This window comes from Carassius carassius, chromosome 14, assembly GCF_963082965.1.
Source record: "Carassius carassius chromosome 14, fCarCar2.1, whole genome shotgun sequence".
Taxonomy (NCBI): Eukaryota; Metazoa; Chordata; class Actinopteri; order Cypriniformes; family Cyprinidae; genus Carassius; species Carassius carassius.
In genome coordinates this window covers 2,432,097-2,459,745 of record NC_081768.1, presented here as the reverse complement: position 1 = coordinate 2,459,745, position 27,649 = coordinate 2,432,097, and the positions used below count along the sequence as shown (strand labels likewise).

Sequence of the window (27,649 nt, the reverse complement as noted above, 5' to 3'; positions counted from 1 at the left end):
GTTCACTGAATATTGCTTATTAACCCACGTCCGGTAGCGGTTAAGAAAGCCAGCAGTACATTGTGCTTTTATTATTGTATTGGGTGTTAATGTCTGTCCCTGCTGTGTTTGCCGGGGAGGCCCAGATATATGTGTGAACCCAATGGTCCCCCGGTGCTATTTGTGTGTAGAGTGAGTGTGTGTGTAAGGGGGTGGGCAGGTTATCCTTTTCCATACGCCTCCTATACAGTTGATGACGGCTAGATATTTAGCACGAGTATTATGGACGGTTTGTGGTGATTAATATTTGGTATGCATTTATTGGTGTGGTATTTATGATTATTAGGTCTTGCAGTGTAATGTCAATGTCAATGTCACCTTTATTTATATAGCGCTTTAAACAAAATACATTGTGTCAAAGAAACTGAACAACATTCATTAGGAAAACAGTGTCATTAATGCAAAAATGATAGTTAAAGGCAGTTCATCATTGGATTCAGTTATGTCATCTCTGTTCAGTTAAATAGTGTCTGTGCATTTATTTGCAATCAAGTCAACGATATCGCTGTAGATGAAGTGACCCCAACTAAGCAAGCCAGAGGCGACAGTGGCAAGGAACCGTAACTCCATCGGTGACAGAATGGAGAAAAAAACCTTGGGAGAAACCAGGCTCAGTTGGGGGGCCAGTTCCCCTCTGACCAGACTAAACCAGTAGTTCAATTCCAGGCTGCAGCAAAGTCAGATTGTGCAGAAGAATCATCTGTTTCCTGTGGTCTTGTCCTGGTGGTCCTCTGAGACAAGGTCTTTACAGGGGATCTGTATCTGGGGCTCTAGTTGTCCTGGTCTCCGCTGTCTTTCAGGGATGTAGAGGTCCTTTCTAGGTGCTGATCCAGCATCTGGTCTGGATACGTACTGGATCCGGGTGACTGACCCTCTGATCTGGACACAGACTGGATCTGGTGGCCACGTTTACCTCGGAACAAGAGAGAAACAGACAAATATTAGCATAGATGCCATTCTTCTAATGATGTAGCAAGTACATAGGGTGTTATGGGAAGTGTTTCCGGTTCCGGTTTACCTAATTAATGCAGCCTAAAAATCCTTTAACGGATTTGGATAATAAAAGCATATTATTATGTTATGTGTAAGCCAGGTTAAAGAGATGGGTCTTTAATCTAGATTTAAACTGCAAGAGTGTGTCTGCCTCCCGAACAATGTTAGGTAGGTTATTCCAGAGTTTGGGCGCCAAATAGGAAAAGGATCTGCCACCTGCAGTTGATTTTGATATTCTAGGTATTATCAAATTGCCTGAGTTTTGAGAACGTAGCGGACGTAGAGGATTATAATGTAAAAGGAGCTCATTCAAATACTGAGGTGCTAAACCATTCAGGGCTTTATAAGTAATAAGCAATATTTTAAAATCTATGCGGTGCTTGATAGGGAGCCAGTGCAGTGTTGACAGGACCGGGCTAATATGGTCATACTTCCTGGTTCTAGTAAGAACTCTTGCTGCTGCATTTTGGACTAGCTGTAGTTTGTTTACTAAGCGTGCAGAACAACCACCCAATAAAGCATTTCAATAATCTAACCTTGAGGTCATAAATGCATGGATTAACATTTCTGCATTTGACATTGAGAGCATAGGCCGTAATTTAGATATATTTTTGAGATGGAAAAATGCAGTTTTACAAATGCTAGAAACGTGGCTTTCTAAGGAAAGATTGCGATCAAATAGCACACCTAGGTTCCTAACTGATGACGAAGAATTGACAGAGCAACCATCAAGTCTTAGACAGTGTTCTAGTTTATTACAAGCAGAGTTTTTAGGTCCTATAATTAACACCTCTGTTTTTTCAGAATTTAGCAGTAAGAAATTACTCATCATCCAGTTTTTTATATCGACTATGCAATCCATTAGTTTTTCAAATTGGTGTGTTTCACCGGGCTGCGAAGAAATATAGAGCTGAGTATCATCAGCATAACAGTGAAAGCTAACACCATGTTTCCTGATGATATCTCCCAAGGGTAACATATAAAGCGTGAAGAGTAGCGGCCCTAGTACTGAGCCTTGAGGTACTCCATACTGCACTTGTGATCGATAGGATACATCTTCATTCACTGCTACGAACTGATGGCGGTCATATAAGTACGATTTAAACCATGCTAATGCACTTCCACTGATGCCAACAAAGTGTTCAAGTCTATGCAAAAGAATGTTGTGGTCAATTGTGTCAAACGCAGCACTAAGATCCAATAAAACTAATAGAGAGATACACCCACGATCAGATGATAAGAGCAGATCATTTGTAACTCTAAGGAGAGCAGTCTCAGTACTATGATACGGTCTAAATCCTGACTGGAAATCCTCACATATACCATTTTTCTCTAAGAAGGAATATAATTGTGTGGATACCACCTTTGCTAGTATCTTGGACAGAAAAGGGAGATTCGAGATTGGTCTATAATTAACTAGTTCTTTGGGGTCAAGTTGTGGTTTTTTGATGAGAGGCTTAATAACAGCCAGTTTGAAGGTTTTGGGGACATATCCTAATGACAATGAGGAATTAATAATAGTCAGAAGAGGATCTATGACTTCTGGAAGCACCTCTTTCAGGAGCTTAGATGGTATAGGGTCTAACATACATGTTGTTGGTTTAGATGATTTAACAAGTTTATACAATTCTTCCTCTCCTATAGTAGAGAATGAGTGGAACTGTTCCTCAGGGGGTCTATAGTGCACTGTCTGATGTGATACTGTAGCTGACGGCTGAATGGTTGCAATTTTATCTCTAATAGTATCGATTTTAGAAGTAAAGTAGTTCATAAAGTCATTACTGCTGTGGTGTTGGGAAATGTCAACACTTGTTGAAGCTTTATATTTCGTTAATTTAGCCACTGGATTGAATAAATACCTGGGGTTATGTTTGTTTTCTTCTAAAAGAGAAGAAAAGTAATCGGATCTAGCAGTTTTTAATGCTTTTCTGTAGGATATGTTACTTTCCCGCCAAGCAATACGAAATACCTCTAGTTTTGTTTTCCTCCAGCTGCGCTCCATTTTTCGGGCTGCTCTCTTTAGGGTGCGAGTATGCTCATTATACCATGGTGTCAAACTGTTTTCCTTAACCTTCCTTAAGCGAAAAGGAGCAACTTTATTTAAAGTGCTAGAAAAGAGAGAGTCCATAGTTTCTGTTACATCATCAAGTTGTTCTGAGGTTTTGGATATGCTAAGGAATTTGGATACATCAGGAAGATAACTTAAAAAGCAGTCTTTTGTGTTAGAAGTGATGGTTCTTCCATACTTGTAACAAGAAGTAGAATTTACAATTTTGGCTATATGAATTTTGCAAAGAACTAAATAATGATCTGAGATATCATCACTTGGCTGAATAATTTCAACACCATCAACATCAATTCCATGTGACAGTATTAAATCTAGAGTATGATTTCGACAATGAGTAGGTCCTGAAACGTGTTGTCTAACACCAATAGAGTTCAGAATGTCTTATAAATGCTGATCCCAATGCATCGTTTTCATTATCAACATGGATATTAAAATCACCAACTATTAAAACTTTATCTGCAGCCAGAACTAACTCGGATGTAAAATCACCAAACTCTTTAATAAAGTCTGTATGGTGCCCTGGTGGCCTGTATACAGTAGCCAGTACAAACATAACAGGGGATTTATCATTAACATTTGTTTCTCTGGATAATGTTATATGAAGTACCATTACTTCAAACGAGTTATACTTGAAGCCTGCCCTCTGAGAAATCCTGAAAACGTTGTTATAAATTGAAGCAACACCTCCACCTTTGCCTTTTAGACGTGGCTCATGTTTATAACAGTAATCTTGGGGGGTGGACTCATTTAAAATAATGTAATCATCAGGTTTTAGCCAGGTTTCTGTCAAACAGAGTACATCTATATTATGATCAGTGATCATATTATTTACAAAAAGTGTTTTCGTAGAAAGGGATCTGATATTCAATAAGCCAAGCTTTATCATTTGTTTATCCATATTGCTTCTGTTTTTTATTTGTTGAACATCAATTAAATTGTTAATCTTAACTTGGTTTGGACGTTTTTTGTTTTTTCTAGTTCGGGGAACAGACACAGTCTCTATAGTGTGATATCTAGGTGAAAAAGTCTCTATGTGCTGAGAATTAACTGACCTCTGTGACGGGAGGCAGCTAGCAGACGGTCAGTTTAGCCAGTCTGTCTGCTTCCTGACCTGGGCCCCAGTTAGTCAAGTATAAACACTAAGACTATTTGCCATATTTCTAGAGAGAAGAGTGGCGCCACCCCAGGAGGGATGAAGACAGGTCAGGTCAGAAAACAGGTCAGGTCTGCCCCAAAAGCTCGTCCAATTGTCTATGAAACCTATGTTATTCTGTGGGCACCACTTAGACATCCAGCCATTGAGTGATGACAATCTGCTATGCATCTAATCACCACGGTAAGCAGGGAGGGGACCAGAGCATATTACAGTGTCTGACATCGTGCTTGCAAGTTCACACACCTCTTTAATGTTATTTTTAGTGATCTCCGACTGGCGAAGTCGAACATCATTAGCGCCGGCATGAATAACAATCTTACTGTATTTACGTTTAGCATTAGCCAGCACTTTTAAATTTGCCAAGATCTCAGGCGCTCTGGCTTCCGGTAAACATTTGACTATGGTGGCTGGTGTCTCTATATTCACGTTCCGTACAATAGAATCACCAATAACTAGAGCACTTTCATCAGGTTTCTCAGTGGGTGCATCACTGAGTGGGGAGAACCTGTTTAATGTTTTGATCGGAACAGAAGAGCGGTGTTTTGACTCACGACTATGATGCCTCACCGTCACCCAGTTGCCCTGCTGCAGGGGCTCTGTTTCCGGAACCGAACAATGTACAGGAATCCCTGAGCTAGACGCATCCAAAGCCGTATCTAGAGCCCTAACATTCTTACTGTCCTCAATTAAAGTTTGGATGCGTGTCTCTAATTCTGAAATCTTCTCTGTCAGCCTAACTATTTCCCTGCATTTATCACATGTGAATGTGGCATGAGGTGCAAGTAACAATGACGAGAGAAGCCATTACTCACCTTGCTTGATGAAATATTCTTACTGCTGTTGTTTGATGAACTTGTGAAAAACTGAAGTGAGGGAGAGGAGAAAAGAAAACAGTGATAGGTTCAAATGAAAACGCTAATGACAAGCTAACGAGTGCTAACGCTTTGCAGGTGTACTGCACTCCGGATATAAAATAAAAGTGAACGATCAAAGTTAATCTGATAAGATTGATCGATAATATCAGAAATATGGTGTGAATTAAGTTATATTTTACCACTTTAAAAAACAGAGAGTGATAGTAAGATAAAGATTCTAGAGAAAAAATAAAATAAAAACAGCTACACGGAGCTACAATTTGCTACAGAAGGCCAACAGGAAGTAGGAACTTATGTATGAGAGGTGATCACATGAATATATTTAATGCATGGATTGACTAACTACTGAAATCTTTTGCTGAGTATATCTTGTTGGTTGTTACTTTATTATTCTTGATGTTAACATTGTTGAACTCATTCATTGCCTCTTTATTAAATTGAACCTGTCATGACTGCATTAACCTGCTGCCCCCTGGGTTTTAATATTATGATTGTAAAATAATAAAACTATTAGTTAATGAGTTTGGGTATTTGAGTGTTTTCTTGGATATTGTCCCACTGAAAGTATTTAGTCCAGTAGAGGAGCTGTAAACCCTGGGTAGAGAGAGTTTGTGGGGGTTACACAGGCAGTCTGCAAGCTCTAACCTGTTAACATGGGAGCCGAATTAAAAACGGACCCGCCACGCAGCTGAGACGCTTGCGCCACGCATCCAGTGTGCCGCCGGCCTTAGAATCAGGTGCAGGGCGGGATCTGCGCTGATGACTGAGACTTCCGCCACATAATATGCTCGTTTGGAAACACGAAAATGTTCCGCGCACAAAATATTGCATTCCGTCATTCGGTACACACGTGGACCGTACCGAAAGCACTATACCGAAACGGTCCGTGTACCGTTACACCCCTAATATATATATATATATATCTATAATCACACAATAATCACACTGTTTTTGGCCAATTTGTTTAACCCTATATACAGACACAGCAGACTTGTAGTTTTTTTTCTTTTTTACATATTTTTTTTCTTTTATTTTTTTTACAAAATGAATAGTAATATTTTTTTATTTAATATTTTTTAATCTTGTAGCAGTATTAGTAGTAGTAGTAAATTATTTTACTTTTTCACATAGTCATATTTATATAGTTTTTTTTTTTTTGCATTTTAAATTACAAATGGCTAAAACTAAAAGCAAAATGATGGAAAATACAAAAATAAACAAATTAATATATATTAACAGTGTACTAAAATGACATTGCTCAGAATTACTACCTGATAAAATACTATTATAATTAGAAAATATTATCATGATTATTGCCATAAATAGAAAAATTAGCATTCATAACTTTCCCAGTATTAGAAATCAGGGCTGCATTCTTTTTTATTTATTTTTTTACAAAATGAATAGTATTAATTTAATTTATTTAATATTTTTTTTATCTTGTAGCAGTATTAGTAGTAGTAGTAAATTATTGTATTTTTTCACATAGTCATATTTATATAGTTTTTTTTTTTTTTTTTGCATTTTAAATTACAAATGCACTTTTTATCAGAAAAATCTCAGTTACTGTATTTTTTTTATCATGCGACCCTAGTCATTGTAGTCTGGTTTTTATAATATTGTAGGTGATCAGTAGTTGGTCTAAGGAAGACTACCAGCCTTAAGACTAGACATCTAAACCAGTGACCAGCTAGAAACCATGTCAGACAGTCAGATGTTCTGCGATCTGCATGTTTATCCTTCACTCTTTCTTCACAGAGGCGAAGTTGCACGTCCCTTCCACCAAGATCCTCAATTCCTTGAAGGAAAGAGGCAAGGATTCACCAAACAAATTGACACGGGTAAGACTATTCCCCCATTTAACACTCATGTGGAGCAGAAGACAAGTGATGCCAAGAGCCAAACATTAGTCCAACCATTAAATGCCTTTAAAACAGTGATGTCCAAGCTTTTTCATGTTTCCTCTGGAACAGCTGCTGTAATTACATTTTTTTTTTAATTTATAGAAAGTAGAAGTAACTATAGATTACAATAGGTAACAAAATTATTATATTTTTAAAATTAAATATTGGAAATCCTATTTTGGATATCTAGAAATACAAAAATAAAAACTAAATATTTAAAACTTAAGATAATTAGAAACCATTATCATAATTATACTCTTTATAAAAAATGGTGCTATTATGCTACTTTTACAGGCGCTATATCAACTAATGTTTATTATTATTATTATTATTATTATTATGAAACGATAGGTTGGTAATAACTTTATAGACAGATGACGAAAAATACAAAAATAAACAAATTTATATATATATATATATATATAATAGCAGTGTACTAAAATGACAATGCTCAGAAGAATTTCTACCTGATAAAATATTATTATGTTTAGAAAATATTTTCAGAATTATTGACCTTAATAGAAAAATGAGCATTCATAACTTTTCCTGTATTAGAAATTAGGGCTGCACGATATTGGAAAAAAAACTCACATTGCGATATTTTGTTTTTCTGTGATATATATTCCGATATGAAAAAAAGAAAAAAACCACCAGATGTCTTGAATAGCTCTATCTGGAGAAAAATAATCAATGATTGGGATGATTTTGTAGGCGAGTAAATCAACAAATTACAAGCAAGCATAGATAAATATAATAGAACAAAGATACAAATGAAATAAACAGTGCTTTATATTATTCAAGACTAACAGTTTTCAGATAGAGAAATTGAATAATCAAATGTAAAATAACACAGTGCATAGTCTTCACTGTGTAGTCGAAATGAAATCTAATAAATCTGTTAAAGCTACAAAAGTGAATTTTCTCTGTGTTTTGTTTTATTAACATCGAGGACACAGAAAGCAGGAACATTACAGTTCAAACCCTTAAAATCGTATTGTTTGATGATAATTTTATGTGGATTCAGAAGCTTGTCCTACTTGGCAAAATCTTGCTTGTCCTACATCCGTATAGGAGCTTATGAGGTCCGGTTCATTTAAAGGACAGAAATATACCATGTGCTTTGTTTATAATTCAGTTGGATAGTGGCTGGCCAGCAGGAGGCATTGGTTATATATGCAACTATATGTTTAGATTTCCCTACAGTATCTGAATGTGTTTTAATGTGGTGAGCAGGATTTGTTCTTGGGCTTCCTCTGCTTGGGACAGTTCTCCGACTCGTCTTTAGTTTTTCTGCGTTCGCTGAAAGCCTTCATGTGACAGACACGCATGAGACCGCTGGTGCTGCTGTCAGTGTGCATGTGTGTCAGTGTGATGAATGAACGCAGATAAGGTCAGTCTGCCTTTGGTGCTGTTATCTCTCTCTCTCTCTCTCTCTCTCTCTCGCTCTCTCACCTTCAATGTGTGTTTTACCCACTATCTCACACTGTCTGTTCCTTTAATATCGTCTGACCACCGGCATCCAGCTGAAAGTGAATTACAGTCATTTAGTGCAGAAACAACAGGCTCCTGTACTGAAGATATAGTGTACAGTAGATAGAAGCTCTCTTCCAAACCTAGCGAGCATCATTTCTCAAATGATCTTCACACTGTAACAGACTGAAGTGAAGTTTACATTTGTAGAATTTTTCACTAATGAGTCTGGCTTTAGTTCACAGAGATGCTCTCATAAGCAAAAAGAAAAAAGGTAAATATTGGGTAAAAGAACTATATTTTCTCAGTAGTGAATGATACAAAAATAATTAAGCATCGTCATTTTGTTGCACTGCATTTGCATTTATTTAAGCATCATTAACCCTTCGCTGAGCCACCCTGCCTTAAAAATGTTACTGACCAATTGTGACTTTACTTTTTCTTTTTCAGTTTATGGAGGACAGTTTTATAGAAATTAACTGTAAAAGCTTTTTTGCAATTAAACCACGTTTCATCCTCGTTCATGAATGAAAACATATATTATTAGTACGATCATCTTCATTTGCTCCAAGGTAAATTAATGTTAATTACTTTGTTTGGCTTACACTAATGTTAGTACTTCTTTTTAATGAGGCTTTTCTCTTTCAGTGACTGTGAAGAGCATGTGCAAACACTGCAGTTTTTAATCACATTACTTCGTAATTGAACAATTTCCATTAAAGAAATCAGCCGATATTGTCTTAATTTATTCGAGCCCACGTTAAGTGTCATATCCAATCAGTTTTACTAAAATGAAAGTAAACTGAAGTTCATTGCTATGTTCTCTAATGATTTTCTCAGTTGCTCTGAAGGCTTTAAGATCCTGAGAAAGTTTAATCTACTGAATATGATTTGTATGGCTGCAATGAAGCGCTATAGGTGGTTTTTATCTGTACAGCTTTTTAAACCAACACAGAAAAGCATGAAAGATTAAAGGACATCCACGTTGAGTGCTGCTGCATTGATCAGTGTGTTGTTGGATCATTTGATGGCAGTCTGTATAAAAGCAGATGTCTCTTAATTATGTCTGTTATTGTGTGTTTGCTTTCTGCCATCTATATCAATATCTTACAAACCTTTTCAGCTCTGAATGGTCTCTAATGTCTGTTGCTGTTGTTCGTATCCGCTGGGAGATGTACATTGGTCTGCTCTCTTGATTTATTACGCCTATTGTCTGCGCACTAATTAATGAATACAGCTCATATTTGCATACATTACCAGTCGCAGAATTATTCATTAGCTCACAGTAATTAGTTTTGCGGGTCTTTGCAGCATGCAGCGGTACATTTAAAGTGGCGTGATATTAGTTTGGACTAAAGACGGCATCACATGACAGAATATGACAGCAGACACTGCCTGTTTTCCATCTGCTAATTAGAATTATAGATCATAAAATATGCAAGCATGCACAAAATGTCACAGAGACAATGGGATGATATATACTGCGTTTTGTTTCCTTTGTATAATATTTAAACCCAATTCTAAACGGTTAGTCAATGTGTTTTGAAATATTGAGCTTCGGTACTCAAACTGGCAGTGTAAGTTTGATCTCATATGTATATATTTATTTATTTTTATATATATTATTTATGTATATTTATGTAAATTCTATTACATTTATTTTAGGTTATTATATTATTCATATATATATATATATATATATTTATATATATTTATATATGTGTGTGTGTTTGTGTGTGTGTACTATATTTTTTATTTATTTATAAGTTTATTTGTATAGGGACAGTACAAAAGAAAGATTATAAAATATGTATTGCACATAGAGAGTATAGCATAAGCTAATTTGCATCTCAGGTCCCTAGAAAGGCTTTTCTAAAAAAAAAAAAAAAAATTAAATAGAAACAAAGAATAAAACTACTACACATAGAACTGACTGAGTACTGCCATTCAAATACCTCCCTCAATTATACATATAAGTAAAAAAAAAACCTTTACATTACATTACACTTATACATGCAAAAATTCTTAGATTAAAATATGGTAATAAAAATCTGGTTTATTTTAAACTCTGGTTTATTCCAGAGTTTGGAGCCCTCAATAGAAAAGGCTCTTTGCCCTTGTGTAGTTCTACAAAAATGAATCCTACAATTCCCACCTGCCGAACTCCTAGTGATTCTACTTGTATCATCCTGTCTTTTTATCAATTTACATAGAACAGATGGTGCCTTATGCAAACATTTAAAAATTAATTTTATATATGACAGCTTTTTAAAATTTGTGAAACTTAACATTAAATTTAAGTCGTTGCAATGATGCCATCGATTTGGCTTTCTATCCATTATTTTTAGAGCATGATTATACATTTCAATTTTTTTGATTAAGGATACTGTATTTATAGTTACTAGTTATATAATAAAAGTGTTTCTTGGCCACGTAAATATAGCAGTGCTGTTGCTGTAGAATTATTACATTTTTAATGGATTAATTAATTTGTATTCCTTTTCATTTTTAAATATAAACATGCCATAGCAAATTATTATTAATGTTTCTTTGATATGTTTTTTCATTCTCCTAGCAGACAGATTTAGTTACTTGTTTGTGTATTATATTTTTTATGGTTTTATATATATATATTTTTTCATATTTATAGATTTAATATATGTTTTATTTTCCATATATTTACATTTATGTTGTTTGAGAAAATAGAACTAGTTCTTGCTAGTTGGCTGCTAAGTTGCTGCTTAAAAATGTTATAGTACTAAATTAGTGTTAATCACTGTTTTAAACCACTTGTCTCCATTGGCAAAAGGCTCGATTCGTGTCGATTGCAAGTGACTTAGCTTGATTTTTTTGTCTTCACCACCTTGCTACTTGTGTTATATGTTGAAAGATTAAATAAAAAGTAATAATATATAATAATAAAATAAATATAAAAAAGACTGCAAGTGGCATCACTTGTGGAATTGCATGCATCTAAGAGTGCTAGTCTGAAAATGCAAGTGCATGTCTGCAGCCAGACGCTATGGGGATGTTCAGCACGGGTTCTCTTGTGATGTGAAGCATTCACAGATTTAATCTTACACCTCCCGATCTGCTAGCACACAAATCAGGGCCAAACATGTTTGATATTTAGGATTTAAATTGGAATGATGATGGCTATATTATTACGTCAGTACTTTCACAATAGCAAATGCGCAAATCTTGTAGTGTGTGCATGTTTAAGATCAGAGGGAAGATAGTCTGCAAAGATTCTCCTTATGTGTGTGCTGCAACTAGATTTCATAATCGGCTAGGATTTTAAAACTCCTGCCGCGTGAGCCAGGCTTTAGTAGATGTCTTGCCAAAATGGCCCTATTGCTAATGTTTCCTTGATATGTTTTTCTGTCGTCCTCCAGCAGGGCGGCGATAAGAACTCAAGCCACTCCAGCAGCAACACTCTGTCTAGCAACGCCTCCAGCAGTAACAGTGATGAGAAGCACTTTGGCTCCGGGGACCTGATGGATCCAGAGATGCTGGGTCTCACCTACATTAAAGGAGCCTCCACAGACAGCGGCATTGACACTGCACCCTGTAGCATGACCCCAGGGGTCGCCGGTGCATCTGTTTCCCGTGTCATGCTCCAGGGCCGCGGGGCGTCTGATCCGGGACACCCGTGGACACCGGAGCGGACAGAAGAAGGATCCACAGAGGAGGACCACAGCAGGTTATACCTTCCCCAGAGCTACGCCGCAGCTCTGGCCACCGGACATGGGCCTGCGGACACGAGTATGGGAGACCTAAGCGAAATCTCATCTCATTCTAGGTGAGCAAAAGAGAGACCGCTGATGCTTATGAGAATATAAATAGGTCAGATTTTTGTCTTGAGGTTAAATGGATTGAGCATTTCCTGGCTGATTATGTTCAGATAATGTTTCTGCCAACATTATTGATTAGCCTGCTGGCTGGATTTCCACCGTGGAATGCTAACATCAGAATATGTGCACTTCCCACTCTGCCATCAGTTGTTGTTTATAAATATGCATATGCATATTCTTCCAGTTACGCACAAACAAACACACAGTTAATTGGGTGCAACTGTTTAAGTATTTTGCCTATTTTTACATGTTAAATATCCAGCTGTGTGTATTCACTTGGAGAGAGAGGAATCCTAATTTTAGTAACAGGTCTGCAGGCATTACAGGCTAAATTACTGACATTGACTTGTGTCCTCATTTTATAGATGCTAAAATCTTGACCAGTTCAGATATTTGGGGTGGTTTTTGAAGGAAGACACTATTGCTCATTTAGGCTGCATTTATTTGATCAAAAATGCAGTAAAGCATTCATATTGTACACTATTATTACAGTTCCAAAAACTGTTTTCTATATGAATATTCTGTATGTTATAATGTAATTTATTGCTGTGATCAAAGCGGAGTTTTCTGCATCATTACTCCAGTCTTCAGTGTCAAATGATCTTCAGAAATCATTCTTATATGCTGATTTGCTGCTCAAGAAACGTTTCTTATTATTATCATGGAATTGTTATTTTATCATCATGGAAAAGAAAGATGCATTGTCTTTGAGGTAACATAGGAACCAGAACCAGCAAAGAGACTTTTCAAAAGTATACAACTTTACACAGTTATTAATGCTTTTTATGTAAAGACTTGTAAGTATAGAATGTTACATAAAAGGCAGAAAAAATGGTAAGAAGTTTCTTTGAGATCGGGGAGAATGGCAACTGTCATGCTGTTGTAGAAAGGTCAGGGTCCTGCTCATAGGCATGTTGTCAGTTCTGATGTGTGTGTTTTTGAGTGAATGTTTGACTTGTGAAGACATTTCAAAAGATGCCTGAACAGAGCGCTGTCAATGCAGAATTCATCCACCGTTTCTTAAACGAAAGCCCCAGGGATTGTTCATAGTACCCAGCTGCATTGTATTACTTTAAAATGCCCCTATTGTGCAATTTTTAAGGTTCCTGATATTGTTTTGGAGTCTCCTACAGGGGCTTTAAATGCATACAATGTCAAAAACGTTTTTGCTTTCTCAAAATATGCAATATCCAATGAATATCAAACTGTTCGTTTAAAGCCGTCTCTCTAAACCCCTCCTTTTCATGAGCCTACTGTTCTCTGATTGGTCAGATGGCCCTAGTCTGTTGTGATTGGTCTACTGCATACAGCACATGTCGGACACAGTACACCCATTGCCATAGTTCTGTATTTTGAACGCTCGATATAAAATATAAACATTATTTGTCATTCAAACAGGTTGTGATTGAGTGGAGCCAGATGGTCCAAATAAACTGGGTGATGAGCCATCTTTCAAGAGCAAGCGTTTTGTAAATCAAGCATTGAACTCCCCAAGATTAGAGTAGCACTCATCATTGAAACGGCTTTATAACTTTGCAGATTGTTTACATTCACATACAGCTACATTACACATTGCATGAAAGACAATATTCAAAATGGAATAACGGGCACTTTAAAGGTGTTTTCAGACCTGTAGATAATTTGCTTTGCTCCAAAACAAGGACTTAAATTGTAATAATGATGCATTTTCTTCTTGGTTATAAATAATACTGTGTGGTTGAAAAGTCTGTGAAGCGGTTTCATAGCTAAACATAACTGCTCTCTCTGTGATTTTCCGGTATGACTTTGTCAATGGTTTAATAGACAGACAAATCATTTCCATTTGGAAATAAGATTGCATGGAAGTTTGAATCAAGATCGCAATCATTTAACAATTAATCGTGCAGCTCTACTGCACTCCCAACGTTCCTTTCCTGTTTATGATCACTCGTTCAGGTCTGACCCTGAAATTAACCAGATGTTAAAACTCCCTAAAATGCCACTGCTTTGATGGTTGGGTCACACGTTCCTTTGTCCAATGTGCGCTGGCCAGTGGTTCCCACCACTCCGGCAGCCCCTTACCCCACAGCTTCAAGCACATGTCCTCTCCAGAACCTTCCAGAACTCATGCAGCCCCCCAAAGTAGCCAGGAGCCAGGGCCCAGCACTGATGCACACACACAAAGCCATAGGAGGTCTGATGACAAACCGATCCCGGACGAGCCCCCGATTCAGTCCGAGAGTGGGTGAGTGTGTGCATGTGTGGAATGGGATGCATCTGCTTGTATGATTGGTTTATTTGGGAGTTAATTGTTTGGGCCACTAAAAGCAGCATTAAGACGCTTCATATGAAAGTTATTTAATTTAATTTACCATTTGCCATTACCACATACTCAAGACCTCGAAATCTCTAGAGTGTGTAAAGCACTCAAGCAAAACTACAGTATGTCTAAAAAGAGTTGCATTGTAATTTCTTAATGCGAACAATTAGGTTGGGCCTTAGATTTGATTAAATTTAATCTTGCCCTCCAAGCTTGTGCTAGTGTGACTCATTAAGCGTCTGGTTTAAAAGGCCAGGAGAGACCAATCTATTCCAAGGCTGAATTTAGCCAGCAGCGAAGGTCTCTCACTTCTTTTTATCCAATTAATCTCTCCACTGGCACAATCATCAGGCAATTCCAGTTTTCAAGGACGAAAAACCATCTGCAATAGATTACAGATCAAAGTGAATCTTTCCTCTATCGATCCGAGTATCACCAAGGCCTGAAAGGAACCATCAGTAGATTAACAGGGCTTGATCGACGTGAGTTCTGTGCCAGATCAGCTCTGTGAACGTGCAGACGTAATATACTTGGCATGTGTCTCTTCTCATTACTGATCTTTATGCTGATGTCCGATCCCTGTGGACTGTACTGTTCCACACAGAAGATCGATGTTGGCCACTGGACTCCGAATGATCCTGGAGGGGAAGGGACTGAGCCCCCTCTGCTTTTCCTCTAATATTCTAGCTCTGCTTCTAGAGAGTCATGGTGTAGATCTTTTTAATCTTTTTTTGTATTTCTAGATCATGATGATGTCAATGGGAAAAAGACTGGTATTCATTTATGTTGAATGAATTTAGGTAAATTTGGCCACTTTTGACATTGAGATGATATTCAAAAAGGGGGCCAATTTACCTCAAATCAATAAATAGATCGATCTATTTATCTTTCATTCTATCTACAGTGTATCTATCGTTCTTTCTATTTTCGTTTAATCAAATTTTAGTTTAGCTACAAATTGCAGTTATTTGAATTTGAATATCAGTTTATTTTAACTATAATTCCTTATATTCAAATTCAAATGACACATTTTGTTTGCTGACTCAGTTCAGTTAATAATGTTTTTGATCTGAAATGCAACAAACTCAGTTTGGGTTTGTCTGTAATTATTATAATTGTACTAATTTGACAACAGTAGATGTCTCTGTTTTGTCCAGCAAGTGTGTAATTGTGTTCTGAATAAAACTCTCAGGTCCATCTCTTCTCTAATGTCTTTTGTTCAGTGAAAGTTTCCAGTTAAACTCTTCTTAGATTGATGGTGCGGCTGAGCTGCTTTTCCCCAGCTGTTATGAAAGAAGCCGTGTAATACAGTTAGCACCTCCTTTCCTGGTTTATTCCACCTCAGCCTTTATTTCACGTTATGTAACCAAGCCTCTAGACAAATCATCCAATATCACTCGCATTTATTGTGCCTGCTAATGAAGCTTTTTTCCCCGTTTGCAGTACGGCTTGACACTGTAAACTGCAGCTGCTAACTTTCTTCTGTTTCTTCTACTTTCCTTGGCTTCTTTTGCTCAGTGGAGCCGAGAGCTTGTTGTCTTTCCTTCTGAAGGCTCTAGCCGAGCGGTCCAGGTACATACACACACCCCCACTGTTGTGTATGTTTGTGCTCACGCTGTTAGTGAACTTTCCCCTTCGACCCCTGACCTTTCTGTTCTCCCCACTGAGTGTAAATGTCTGGAGTTGAAATTCTCCCCACTGTGCCACACCGACCCTCCTCTCCTCTCACACCTCGACAGTTTCTGTCAGACTCAGACATAGCCTGTAGTGCTCGTATCAACAGTTACTCACAGACACATACACCAGTAAAGGCCAATGGGTCACTAACTGTGTTAAAACCGTGACACTAGTGCCAGACTGCTGTGATGACATTGTCCAGCACCTGCGGGCTTTGAGTGAGTGTTTATATGTCCTTTTCACTATTGCACTTGTTCGGATTTTTGCTGCATTGCTCAGTTGTTATTTTTATCTAAGACTAAAAAAATAAAAAGCCTTATTCGCACAGGATTAGTATTACCTGGTGGCCTCCAGTCATTAGGAATAATTGCGGAGGTAGTCTGTGATCTTATTCCTGTGCGAATCTGCCATGTCTGTAATTTGTAAAGTAAAAAATACCCACCAAAATACCTACCATATTTGGCAAAAACAGAGGTCCTGTGATACTATTAGTCCCATGTGAATCAACATCTCTGTGATTTGGCGGGTTGTACATAATTTTCTAGGTTTTTCTCCATCTTTCGCGAAGAATGGAGCTGTGTTGGAGTGTTATATGATAGTATTTTAGGTGTTGTCATCATATCGCTGCACCATACAATTTGCAGAAATAGAAAGTTGAAAAGGTTTTGAGGTTAATGTGTTACAAATAAATCAAGCATAAAGCTTGAAATATTATTTTAACTTGGTCAAATGTAAATGACAGTGCAAGAAACTATATTAATTTCTTCTTTTTTAAATCCATCTGGACCATAGTACGGGAATTTCAAAGCCTTGACATTCAAGGTATCCGGGAGATAAGTCAGTAAATTTGAGTAAAATCCCAGGTTTTGCTTATCCCTTGTGAATGCATCACACGAAATTCAGATGTGAGGGGGGTAATTTCAAAATCTTACATGGTCCCTAGATAATGCTAATCCCGTGCCAATAGGGCTAAAGACAGCACATTTCTGAATATTACCTTCTCACAATATTAATTAACTCACCTTCAGTATATATACAGTCGCTGAGTATTTTTAACGCGGCTGCAGTTTGTATATTGGTAACCTTTACATCTCGTATATTATTTACAAGGACATTCTAGAAGAAATGAAGCTGTGCATGGAAATGCCTGTCATTGTTTTCCCTGCGGATGTCTGTCAGCCTGGGTCTGTAATACAGCAGGTTTAACCATAATATATGCTGGTGCATTTAAGGTTTTCTTCCAGTTTTATTTACAAAAATGTTAAATATTGATACAAAATATTAATAAAAAATTTACTGCATTGTTATTCTTGACCTATTGCATTTAATTGATATTTAATTTATTTTAATACTCTCCAGTTTATTTTATTTAATTTTTTTGGTATGTGTTGTTATACCATTTTCATTACTTTTGTAATTATTTGCTTTTCATTATTAGGTTTCATTATTATTTGCATAGTTAATTTCATTTATTTATAAACACACACACAAATATAAATACAAAATTATAATATATTAATTGTATTGAATTTAAGTTTTACTTGTTTAAAATTAACTGTCACTCACATTTTTGAACAATGACTTTGTAGTGAACAATCCAAACTTAAATGTTTATATTTCATGAATTAAAATATTTTGTAACATGATATTGATGTACCATTTTCATGGTCATGTAATGTTTGATTTTAAAATGGGTTTTAAAGGATGAACTACTTCATGATTTTTAAACTATGCATGGCTTTACTTGGCACTCGGCAGCATGCTATATAGCTGTCAGACAGCATGCACACACAAATACACACAGGCTAAAACTAAAGCTGAACTACAGAAGATTAAATACAAGTTCAACTCTGTCGACAGCAACCCCAGTAATTAGCAGAAGATTAAATCATGCCTTGTCCTGGAGCATGTGGCGAATGACGTAGCTTTAAAAAAATAAACAAAACAAAACAAGCCAATACAAATAAAAAGTAAATACTAATACATTATACAGATCTAAACAGAACAGTGTTATACCAAAGTACAATACAAGGAGATAAAATAAAATAGAACAACAAAAGTTTATACATTTTTAAAAACAAATAGTAAATTAATACATAAATCAAAGACTCGTCAGCAAAACAAAAAAAGATTTTTTTAATTTTTAATAATATTGCAGTGATGATAACGCTATGGCTTTTTTGCTAAAGTTTTCACAGCTTGTTTATAAATAGTATATACTGGTTTAACATAGTTATACTTGTGTGGGACCAACTTGTAGAACAATAAGAAAAAATAAGAGAGAACCATTGAATGCATAAAGAATTTAGCAGCAACCACAGGTAATAGGTGTCTAATATTCCTGAAGCTCATCAAGCTCACAATTAATGAAGCAAGATTAATTCAAATCCATAATGTTTGAAATGCTCAACAATATTTATTACCTCCCCTTTGACTATAATATGTGGACAGCGCTCATGAGCTCTCTTGATTAAGATGAACTCTCTAACCTGTGCGGCTCTGTGTCCCGCAGACAGCTGAACGCCGCAGAGCCGTCCTGTCGGCTGCCGGACAGAGGACAGGACAAGCTGAAGGACGAAGGTCTGCAGCCCAGCGTGTCTAAAGAGGACTACATGAAGATGATGCTGTCTGAAAGCCCTCCTGGAGAGAACGGCCACAGGAAGGTACAGAGTAGTCTTATATTACACATACTATAGTACATACTGAGGTCATCTTCCCTAAATACAGATACTGCGGTCATATCAAACATACTATGGTACTAAATAGTACTTCATCAGTCTGAATGCATGGTAGTATGTTTGGATTTTTTTGGTAAGTGCTTTTAGAAAAGGTACTATGATAAAACCATGATTTTTGGACATGATGCTGTGCTAATACCATTTTTTTGTGTCATGTTTCTTAGTGCAATAATATATCTTTTTTTTTTAATGTGGTAAAACACTGAGGGCTTCTGGCATGTACCATGGTAATACCTTGTTTTTTGGCCATGGCAATAGCGTATTGTTTTAGATATTTATTTTGCCAGTACTGATTTTTTTTTTTTGGCATATACCATGGTAATACCATGTTTTTGTATGTATGATGGTTAAACAGTTTGTTAGACAAGCTCCATGGTAAAAACGATAGATAATAGTAGATATATGTAAATGTATAGATGTGTATCTTAATAGTCTTATGCTTACCATAGTAACACCATATTTTTGACATACGATGGTTAAACGGTATTAATGAAAATTACTCTGGTAATACCATAGTGATTTAGATAAGTACCTTGATAGTACTATGTTTTTAAATTGCCACGTTTTTTGTTTGCTTGTTTTTTATGTACCATGATAAAACCATGTTTTCTTTACACAAATACCATGGTTCACTGTGGTATACTGTTTTTATTTTATGCATTTACTATAGTAATACCATGTTTTTTATGCATAGCGTCATAAAATAATGTTGGTACATTTTTGACACAGTAATTGTACCATAGCAATTTTTAGTTTAATACCATGGTTTAAAAGTAATACTTTAATTTTACTGTTTTTTAAATGTTTCCAATGATAATACCATATTGGCATATTGACGTAAAGTAGTAATAATGTTTTTTATTGCAATTTTTGGACATGTACCATCAAAGTGCCATGGTTGTCTTGGTAGTACCATGTAAATATATTAATTGTACATGCACTTTCTGTTGTAAACATTGCTTTTCCATTAGCTGTGATCAGTCTGTGAATGTGGTCTCAGTCAGTGCTGATAACGTCTGTGTGTGAAGTGACCGAGGGTTGAACGGGTGTGTGTGTGTGTGTGTGTGTGTGTGTGTGATCAGCCAGAGACATGATAACACGCGTCTGGGTCTGGACAGATTCTGTTTGGCTGATCTGATTGCCGAGCTCTCGCTGCGTCTGCTTTCTGTTCTAGTTGTGGATTAACGGGAGGAAGTTGTTGGATGAGCATCTGTTTCTATAAAGTCTCCTGTGCTCCTGAAGACTGTCTTAATTGCGTTAGGAGTTCCTGCGTCTCTCCTACTGCCCATTATCTGCCGGGAAGGGCCGGAGTAGATGCACAATGCCCTATTTTTAGCGGTCTGTGTGGCGTTGCCTGGCTCTCAGAGTCAGACGGGTCGTTGTGCTTCAGACCGTCCGGTCCAGCTCAGCTGACAGCATAATATCATAAACCTTGCACCTCAGGCGCTGACAGCCGTCTGTGTTTCCTGTGCTTAGACCTCAGCTGTCTGAGCATCTGCACTTCTATACCATCTTGCTAGGCTGTTGCAATGCGGTTGCTAAAGTGGTTTCTTACTGGCTCCCTGAAGTCTCTGATATTCTGATGTCCGGTCTCTCATTTAATGCTTTTTTTATTTGTCCTGCAATATGATCAATTGATTTTAAATGCAAATTCTAAATGCATTTAAAAATGCAAACATATTTCATGTAGCCTCTGAATTGATAGTTGTCATAACTATACATAATGATTATTAATCATTATAAATGTTAATATAATATTAATATTATACATGAATATTTTATTTTTATAAATGATAATTAATGCAATTCTAAAAATGTGCAAGTACAATAATTAATTTGAAAATAAAACAATCGAATTGAAATGCTTAGTAAAAAAAATATTTTGTTTATCTGCATGCTGTGTGATTGTTAAACAATATTTTAGTATTTTTTATATACTATTATATTTTTATTTAAAAATATAGTTTATTTATTTATTTACAATATTAATCATTTAAATTAGCTTTTATTATTAAATGAAAATTTTATGATTTTGTTGTGTATTTTTATATTTTAGTTCATTTTTATTTCAATTAACAAAAATGTTTATAATCATTTGTTTAGTTAACATAATGTATTGTTAAATTTTAACTTAATATTGTTCAAGTAAATATTTTAGTTCTAAGGGATTAAACTGCATTGCTATACACCATTCAATAACATTTTTCTAAAAAAAAAAAAATATATATATATATATATATAGTATATATATATTATTATTATTATTATTATAAAATTAGGTTTTGATATATTTACATTAGGCATTTTTGGTATTAAAGAAAAATCTATAATTTTGACCCATACAATGTATTTTTGGCTGTTGCTACAAATAAACCCCAGAGACTCAAGACTGCTTTTGTGCTCCAGAGTCACATATCAGAATGTATTATTATGTAATATAAGATAAGTTTGTTTATAGTGTACATAGAAAAGGAGCTGTTTCTGGACCGTCACAGATTTTGGTTATATATTATTATTATTATTATTAATTTTATTTTTTTTAACCATTAAATGAGGAACCCAAGAAACCAGAGACCCGATATCTGAGATATCAGATAATTGACCAGAATATCTCTTTTTGACTGGTAATGTATTCTGTAACACCATTTGCCTCTGTCTTTTTTTGTCCAGATGAGTTACAACAGTTTGCTGTGTAATATCTCAGACTGCCTTTATTTGCAGTGACGTTACACATGAGCCCTACTAAAGCCTGCTCTTGTTTTACTTTAATGCCGAGAGGACCAGACCAGATCTAGTCTTATAAAGTTGCGTGTGTGCAAGAAGCCAGAGCGCGAGAGCTCACTGAGACTGGTTCGTGGTTGAGCGATGGGATTTGAGAGGGATCCTGGTCTAAAGGAAGTGAAAACAGAGGGTTGCTTTGAGCCCGGAGGCGTTTAGCTCTGCTGAATCCCGTGAGCCATGACGTCTGCTTTCCCTGCAGTGATGGCAATTCAACAAACTGATGTTTTTGATCATGTTTCAAATAGTGGAAGACGTATTGTGTGCTATAAATAAAATGAGCAGGATCAAGCAGCTCCGTCTGGGAATGAACCAACTTCCTCTGGCTCATGCTCTGAATGGAAAACATATACAATGTATCTGAATAGCTTTGGCACAGTTTAGCTCATGGGTACGTGTTTAACTTTGTCCTTATGCCCTTCGAGAGATATTTTTGATATTTAAGACTGTAAATCTGTTCAAAACATGGTGAGCTCCTTATCTAGGCGCCAACTTAAAGGGTTAGTTCCCCCAGATAGCAAAATTATGTAATTAATAACTTACCCTCATGTTGTTTCAAACCCATGAGACCTCCGTTTATGTTCAGAACACAGTTTAAGATATTTTAGATTTAGTCCGAGAGCTCTCAGTCCCTCCATTGAAGCTGTGTGTACGGTATACTGTCCATGTCCAGAAAGGTAAGAAAAACATCATCAAAGTAGTCCATGTGACATCAGAGGGTCAGTTAGAATATTTTTAAGCATCGAAAATACATTTTGCTCCTAAAATAGCAAAAACGACGACTTTATTCATCATTGTCTTCTCTTCCGTTTCTGTTGTGTGAGAGAGTTCAAAACAAAGCAGTCTGGATATCCGGTTCGCGAACGAATCATTCAGTTCACCAAATCGAACTGAATCGTTTTAGATGGTTCACTGACTCGTGAACGAGTCAGTCTTTTGTTCGTTATCTGGCTCGGCTCGGTGTTCATCTTCAGTTCTCTCTTCACAGCAGTTCAGTCAGTGTACTGTTTGAGTAAATGAATTACTCCGGGATATTGGTTTGTTTGAACTCAGAGGGAGTGTCAGCCACATTAAACAAGTTAACAGCTTAAGTCATTTGTAGATTAATGCGTATTAGAGATGTGAACCGTTTAAAACGATTCAGTTCGATTTGGTGAACTGAATGATTCATTCGCGAACCGAATATCACAAACTGCTTTGTTTTGAACTCTCTCACACAACAGAAACGGAAGAGAAGACAATGCTGAATAAAGTTGTAGTTTTTGCTATTTTTGGACCAAAATGTATTTTCGATGCTTCAAAATATTCTAACTGACCCTCTGATGTCACATGGACTACTTTGATGATGTTTTTCTTACCTTTCTGGACATGGACAGTATACCGTACACACAGCTTCAATGGAGGGACTGAGAGCTCTCGGACTAAATCTAAAATATCTTAAACTGTGTTCTGAAGATAAACGGAGGTCTCACGGGTTTGGAACAACATGAGGGTGAGTCATTAATGACATAATTTTGCTATCTGGGTGAACAAACCCTTTAAGGCAGAGTGTAATTAAGATTTTTAAATGTTTTAAATCAAGTCTATTATGCTCCCCAAGGGTTTGATTATTTGTTAAAATACAGTGAAATTGTGAAATATTGCTCAAGTTGAAAACAGTTGTGCTGTTTCATATTAATGCTGAAACTGTGATGCATTTTATTTTTCAAGATTATTTGATGAATAGAAAGTTTAACAGCATTTATTTGAGTCTTTAATAACATTAGAAAAGCCTTAACTGTAACTTTTGATCTATTTAATGTATATTTGCTTAATAAACATTTATTTATTTAAGAAAACTGCAAACTTTTGAACCGTAGTGTACAATGTTTTACAAAAATAATAGAATAAATTAAAAATAAAACTTTTGCCAACTTTTTTTGTGTTATATGTTTTAATGCTTTTAATGCTTATGTTGGTTTTGTAACATGTAAGGCCATTAAAAATCAGTTGTGAGTGTGCTTCATGTGAAAAGTTTTATTTGTATTGTGCCTATACTTATGTTTAGCATGCTTATGTAAACCGTTCAGATAATTAATTTAAAATGCTCAGCTATTAATTGATGATTTCAGCTTGTAGATAATAGATAACAGTGTTTCACTTCAACACTTAAGTTTAGATTTCTGCATTTGGCAGATGCTTTGATCTTACATTGTATTTATTTTATCAGTTCATGCATTCCCTGGGAATTAAACCTACAACCTTGGCATTGCTAGTGCCGTGCTTTTCTGTTTTCAGCTACATGAACACTTGGACAAGCACATGCCTTCAGATGGACTTGCTAGTATGCACTGGATATTGAACATGTGACTCTGTCTGATGCACACTTACCCCTCTCATCCAGCTGACTAAATACGGCTCTGCTTTAGTCACAAGCAGAAGAACGGCAACTCTCTGTCTGTTCATCAAGCAGTCCAGATAAAGAGCAGGCTTTATTTATAACACCCTGCTGTTTAACGACACAAGACTGTGAGGATTTTCCATTCATTCAGTCCAAATAAACCTACTAACTTCGTCCTGCGGGGAAAGATAGGAAATCACTGGGATTATTATTCTGGGACTTTGATTGCACATTTATGTCTATGTGTTTGATTAGCAATCAAATAAATTAAAATATAGATTTTTCTGGTGTTAAAGGGATACTCCATCCCAAAATGAAATTTTTGTCATTAATCACTTACCCCCATGTCGTTCCAAACCCGTAAAAGCTTCGTTTGTCTTCGGAACACAGTTTAAGATATTTTGGATATAAACCGGAAGGCTGTCCCATTGACTGCCAAGTAAATAACAGTGTCAAGGTCCAGAAACGAATGAAAAGCATCATCAGAATACTCCATCTGCCATCAGTGGTTCAACAGTAACATTACGAAGCGTCGCGAGTACTTTTCATACACGAAGAAATCAAAGATAGCGACTTTATTCAACAATTCCTCTCCTATGTGTCTCTCCAAATCAACGTAGCGCCATTTTGGCGAATCTGAGCTGTACGCTCCACCTACGCTCTTCAGTATCAGCAGCTCCACAAGGATACATTTTTTTAACGTATAGTTAAGTTTTGGTTTGAAAGCAAACAATGCATCAGCGCAGCACAGAGCGTACGCCATCTGTGTACAGCTCAGATTTGCCAAAATGGCGCTACGTTGATTCGGAGAGACGCAGAGGAGGGGAATTGTTGAATAAAGTCGTTTTCTTTGTTTTCTCTGTGTACAACACTGACTTTCATACTTTTATGGACCTTGACACTATTATTTGCTTGGCAGTCTATGGGACAGTCACAAGCCTCCAGGTTTTCTTCCAAAATATCTTAAATTGAGTTCTGAAGACAAACAAAGCTTTTACTGGTTTGGAACGACATGGGGGTAAATGATTAATGACAACATTTTCATTTCTAGGTGGAGTAACCCTTCAAGTCGATTATCTGTGATTGACGTTGTGTGTTTCCTGTCAGGCGTCTGCTGCGGGCAGCCTGTCTCCGCGGCGGTCGCTGTACCGGACTCTCTCAGACGAGAGCGTGTGCAGTAACAGGAAGGGATCGTCATATGCCAGCTCACGGAGCTCCATGCTGGATCAAGCCCTGCCCAACGACATCCTGTTCAGCAGCACTCCACCCTACCACTGCACCCTACCACCCCGCATCAGCCTCAGCCAGCCCACATCCAACCTCAAGAGTGAGTCAGTCAAGTCAGTCAATCTATCTATCTATCTATCTATCTATCTATCTATCTATCTATCTATCTATCTATCTATCTATCTATCTATCTATCTATCTATCTATCTATCTATCTATCTATCTATCTATCTATCTACAGTCATGGCCAAAAGTATTGGCACCCTTGGTAAATATGATCAAAGAAGGCTGTGAAAATTAATCTGCATTGTTAATAATTTTGATCTTTTATTTAAAAAATTCACAAAAAATGTATGCTTTCATTGGATAATAAGAATTTAAAATGGGGGGAAATATCATTTCAAAATAAAGGTTTTTCTCAAATACTTGTTGGACACAATTATTGGCACCCTTAGAAATTCTTATGAGTAAAATATCTCTGAAGTATATTCCCATTCTTATTCACAATTCTGAGCATTCCAGCATGGTTATAAACACGAAATTATCCAGCCATGGCTTCCTATTTCACAGAAATATAAAGAGGAGGGAAAACAAAGCCCAAATTCCCTTAATCATTCATCACAATGAGAAAAACCAAATAATATATTTCTGATGTGCAGCAAAAGATAATTGGGTTTCACAAATTAGTGAAGTGGCTTTAAGAAAAGAGCTAGAGCAGTGAAAATTCCCATTTCCAGCATCAGGGCAATAATTAAGAATTTCCAATCAACATAAAATGGTACGAATCTGCCTGGAAGAGGATGTGTGTCTATATCGTCCTAATGCACGGTGAGAAGGAGAGTTTGAGTAGCAAAAGACTCTCCAAGGATCAAAGCTGGAGAACTGCAGAAAATAGTTGAGTCTCTGGCTCAGAAAACCTTTAAAAAAATTGTAAAACAGCACCTAAGTCACCACATGTTGTTTGGGAGGGTTTCGAGAAAGATTCTCCTAGCTCATCCAAAAACAAACTAAAGAATATTCAGTTATCAGACATGACTGGATCTGTAAATAGGACTGGCTTCTATGGTCAGGTGAAACTAGTAATTAGCTTTTTAGCAGCAAACACTCAAGATGGGTCTGACCTGAACCCTACGGAAAATGAGAGGAGTGAACTTAAGAGAAGAAGCACCAACATGGAGCTGGCAATCTAAAGGGTCTGGAGTGATTCTGGATGAAGGAATGGTCTCTGATCTCTTGTCAGGTGTTTTCTAACCTCATCAGATATTATAGGAGAAAATGTAGACCTGTTAAACTGGCAAATGGAGGTTTCAAAAAGTATTGAATAAAAGGATGCCGTTTATTGTGGTCAATGTGTATTACAGAAAAACATTTATTTCATAATGATTTCTCCCCCGATTTTAAATTCTTATCATCCAATGAAAGGATACATTTTTGTGAATTTTTTAAATAAAAGACCAAAATGATTAACAATGCAGATGAATTTTCACAGCCTTCTTTGATCATATTTACCAAGGGTGCCAATACTTTTGGCCATGACAGTATCTATCTATCTATCTATCTATTTATCTATCTATCTATCTATCTATCTATCTATCTATCTATCTATCTATCTATCTATCTTTCTGGCCAAGCACAAAGCTCATCCAATATACTAAATGAAGTGGGAAATTATTGTTTTTTTAATTTTTTTAATTCTACGAACACTAAAATTGTTGAAGAGTAGCATAGTTTAAGTATTTAAATCCTTTCACCGTAGCTCTCAAATCTTTTGCATATCTAGCTTTTCACTTTAGCAGTTGTTTAGTGAGAGACAAGACTCTCTTGCATCACTGATGTCAGACTTCACACAGCAAATTTGAGCATCCGCAGATAGGAGATTTTACATATTCAGATCATGACATCCATCAGTCGCTGTATTACTTCTTTTGAGTTGAAGAAAAACCATATAGGTTTGTAATTGCTGTTAGAGTTTTGTCCATATGTAGAGCAGCATGCATTAGCAGCAGCAGCAGCTGTCGTCTGTAAACGCTCTCGTCACATTCAGTGCGTTTCAGTCACATGCAGTCAGACAAACAGGAGGATTTCTGTCCAGAGAGGCTCTTACACCTCCATCAGAAACGTGTGTGACAGGCTACGCTGCATGACTCCTTTTATATGGCATCCTTAATTAAAAAGCAGGATGAAGAAAATG

General features: G+C 36.5%; 1 protein-coding gene across 3 annotated transcripts in view; it reads left to right on the top strand.

The window, feature by feature from the left end:
* Positions 1 to 27,649, top strand: part of LOC132156710 (signal-induced proliferation-associated 1-like protein 2) — a 138,461-nt gene that overhangs the window by 99,097 nt on the left and 11,715 nt on the right. Inside the window, exons 13-17 of one of the 3 annotated variants that reach the window (XM_059565681.1) lie at positions 6,890 to 6,972; positions 11,904 to 12,307; positions 16,177 to 16,230; positions 18,848 to 18,998; positions 25,339 to 25,558. In XM_059565681.1, the coding sequence (XP_059421664.1) occupies positions 6,890 to 6,972; positions 11,904 to 12,307; positions 16,177 to 16,230; positions 18,848 to 18,998; positions 25,339 to 25,558 (912 nt within the window). Of the gene's footprint in view, positions 1 to 6,889; positions 6,973 to 11,900; positions 12,308 to 16,176; positions 16,231 to 18,847; positions 18,999 to 25,338; positions 25,559 to 27,649 lie in introns of all 3 variants that reach the window. The other 2 variants (XM_059565680.1, XM_059565682.1) reach the window with 2 other exon arrangements.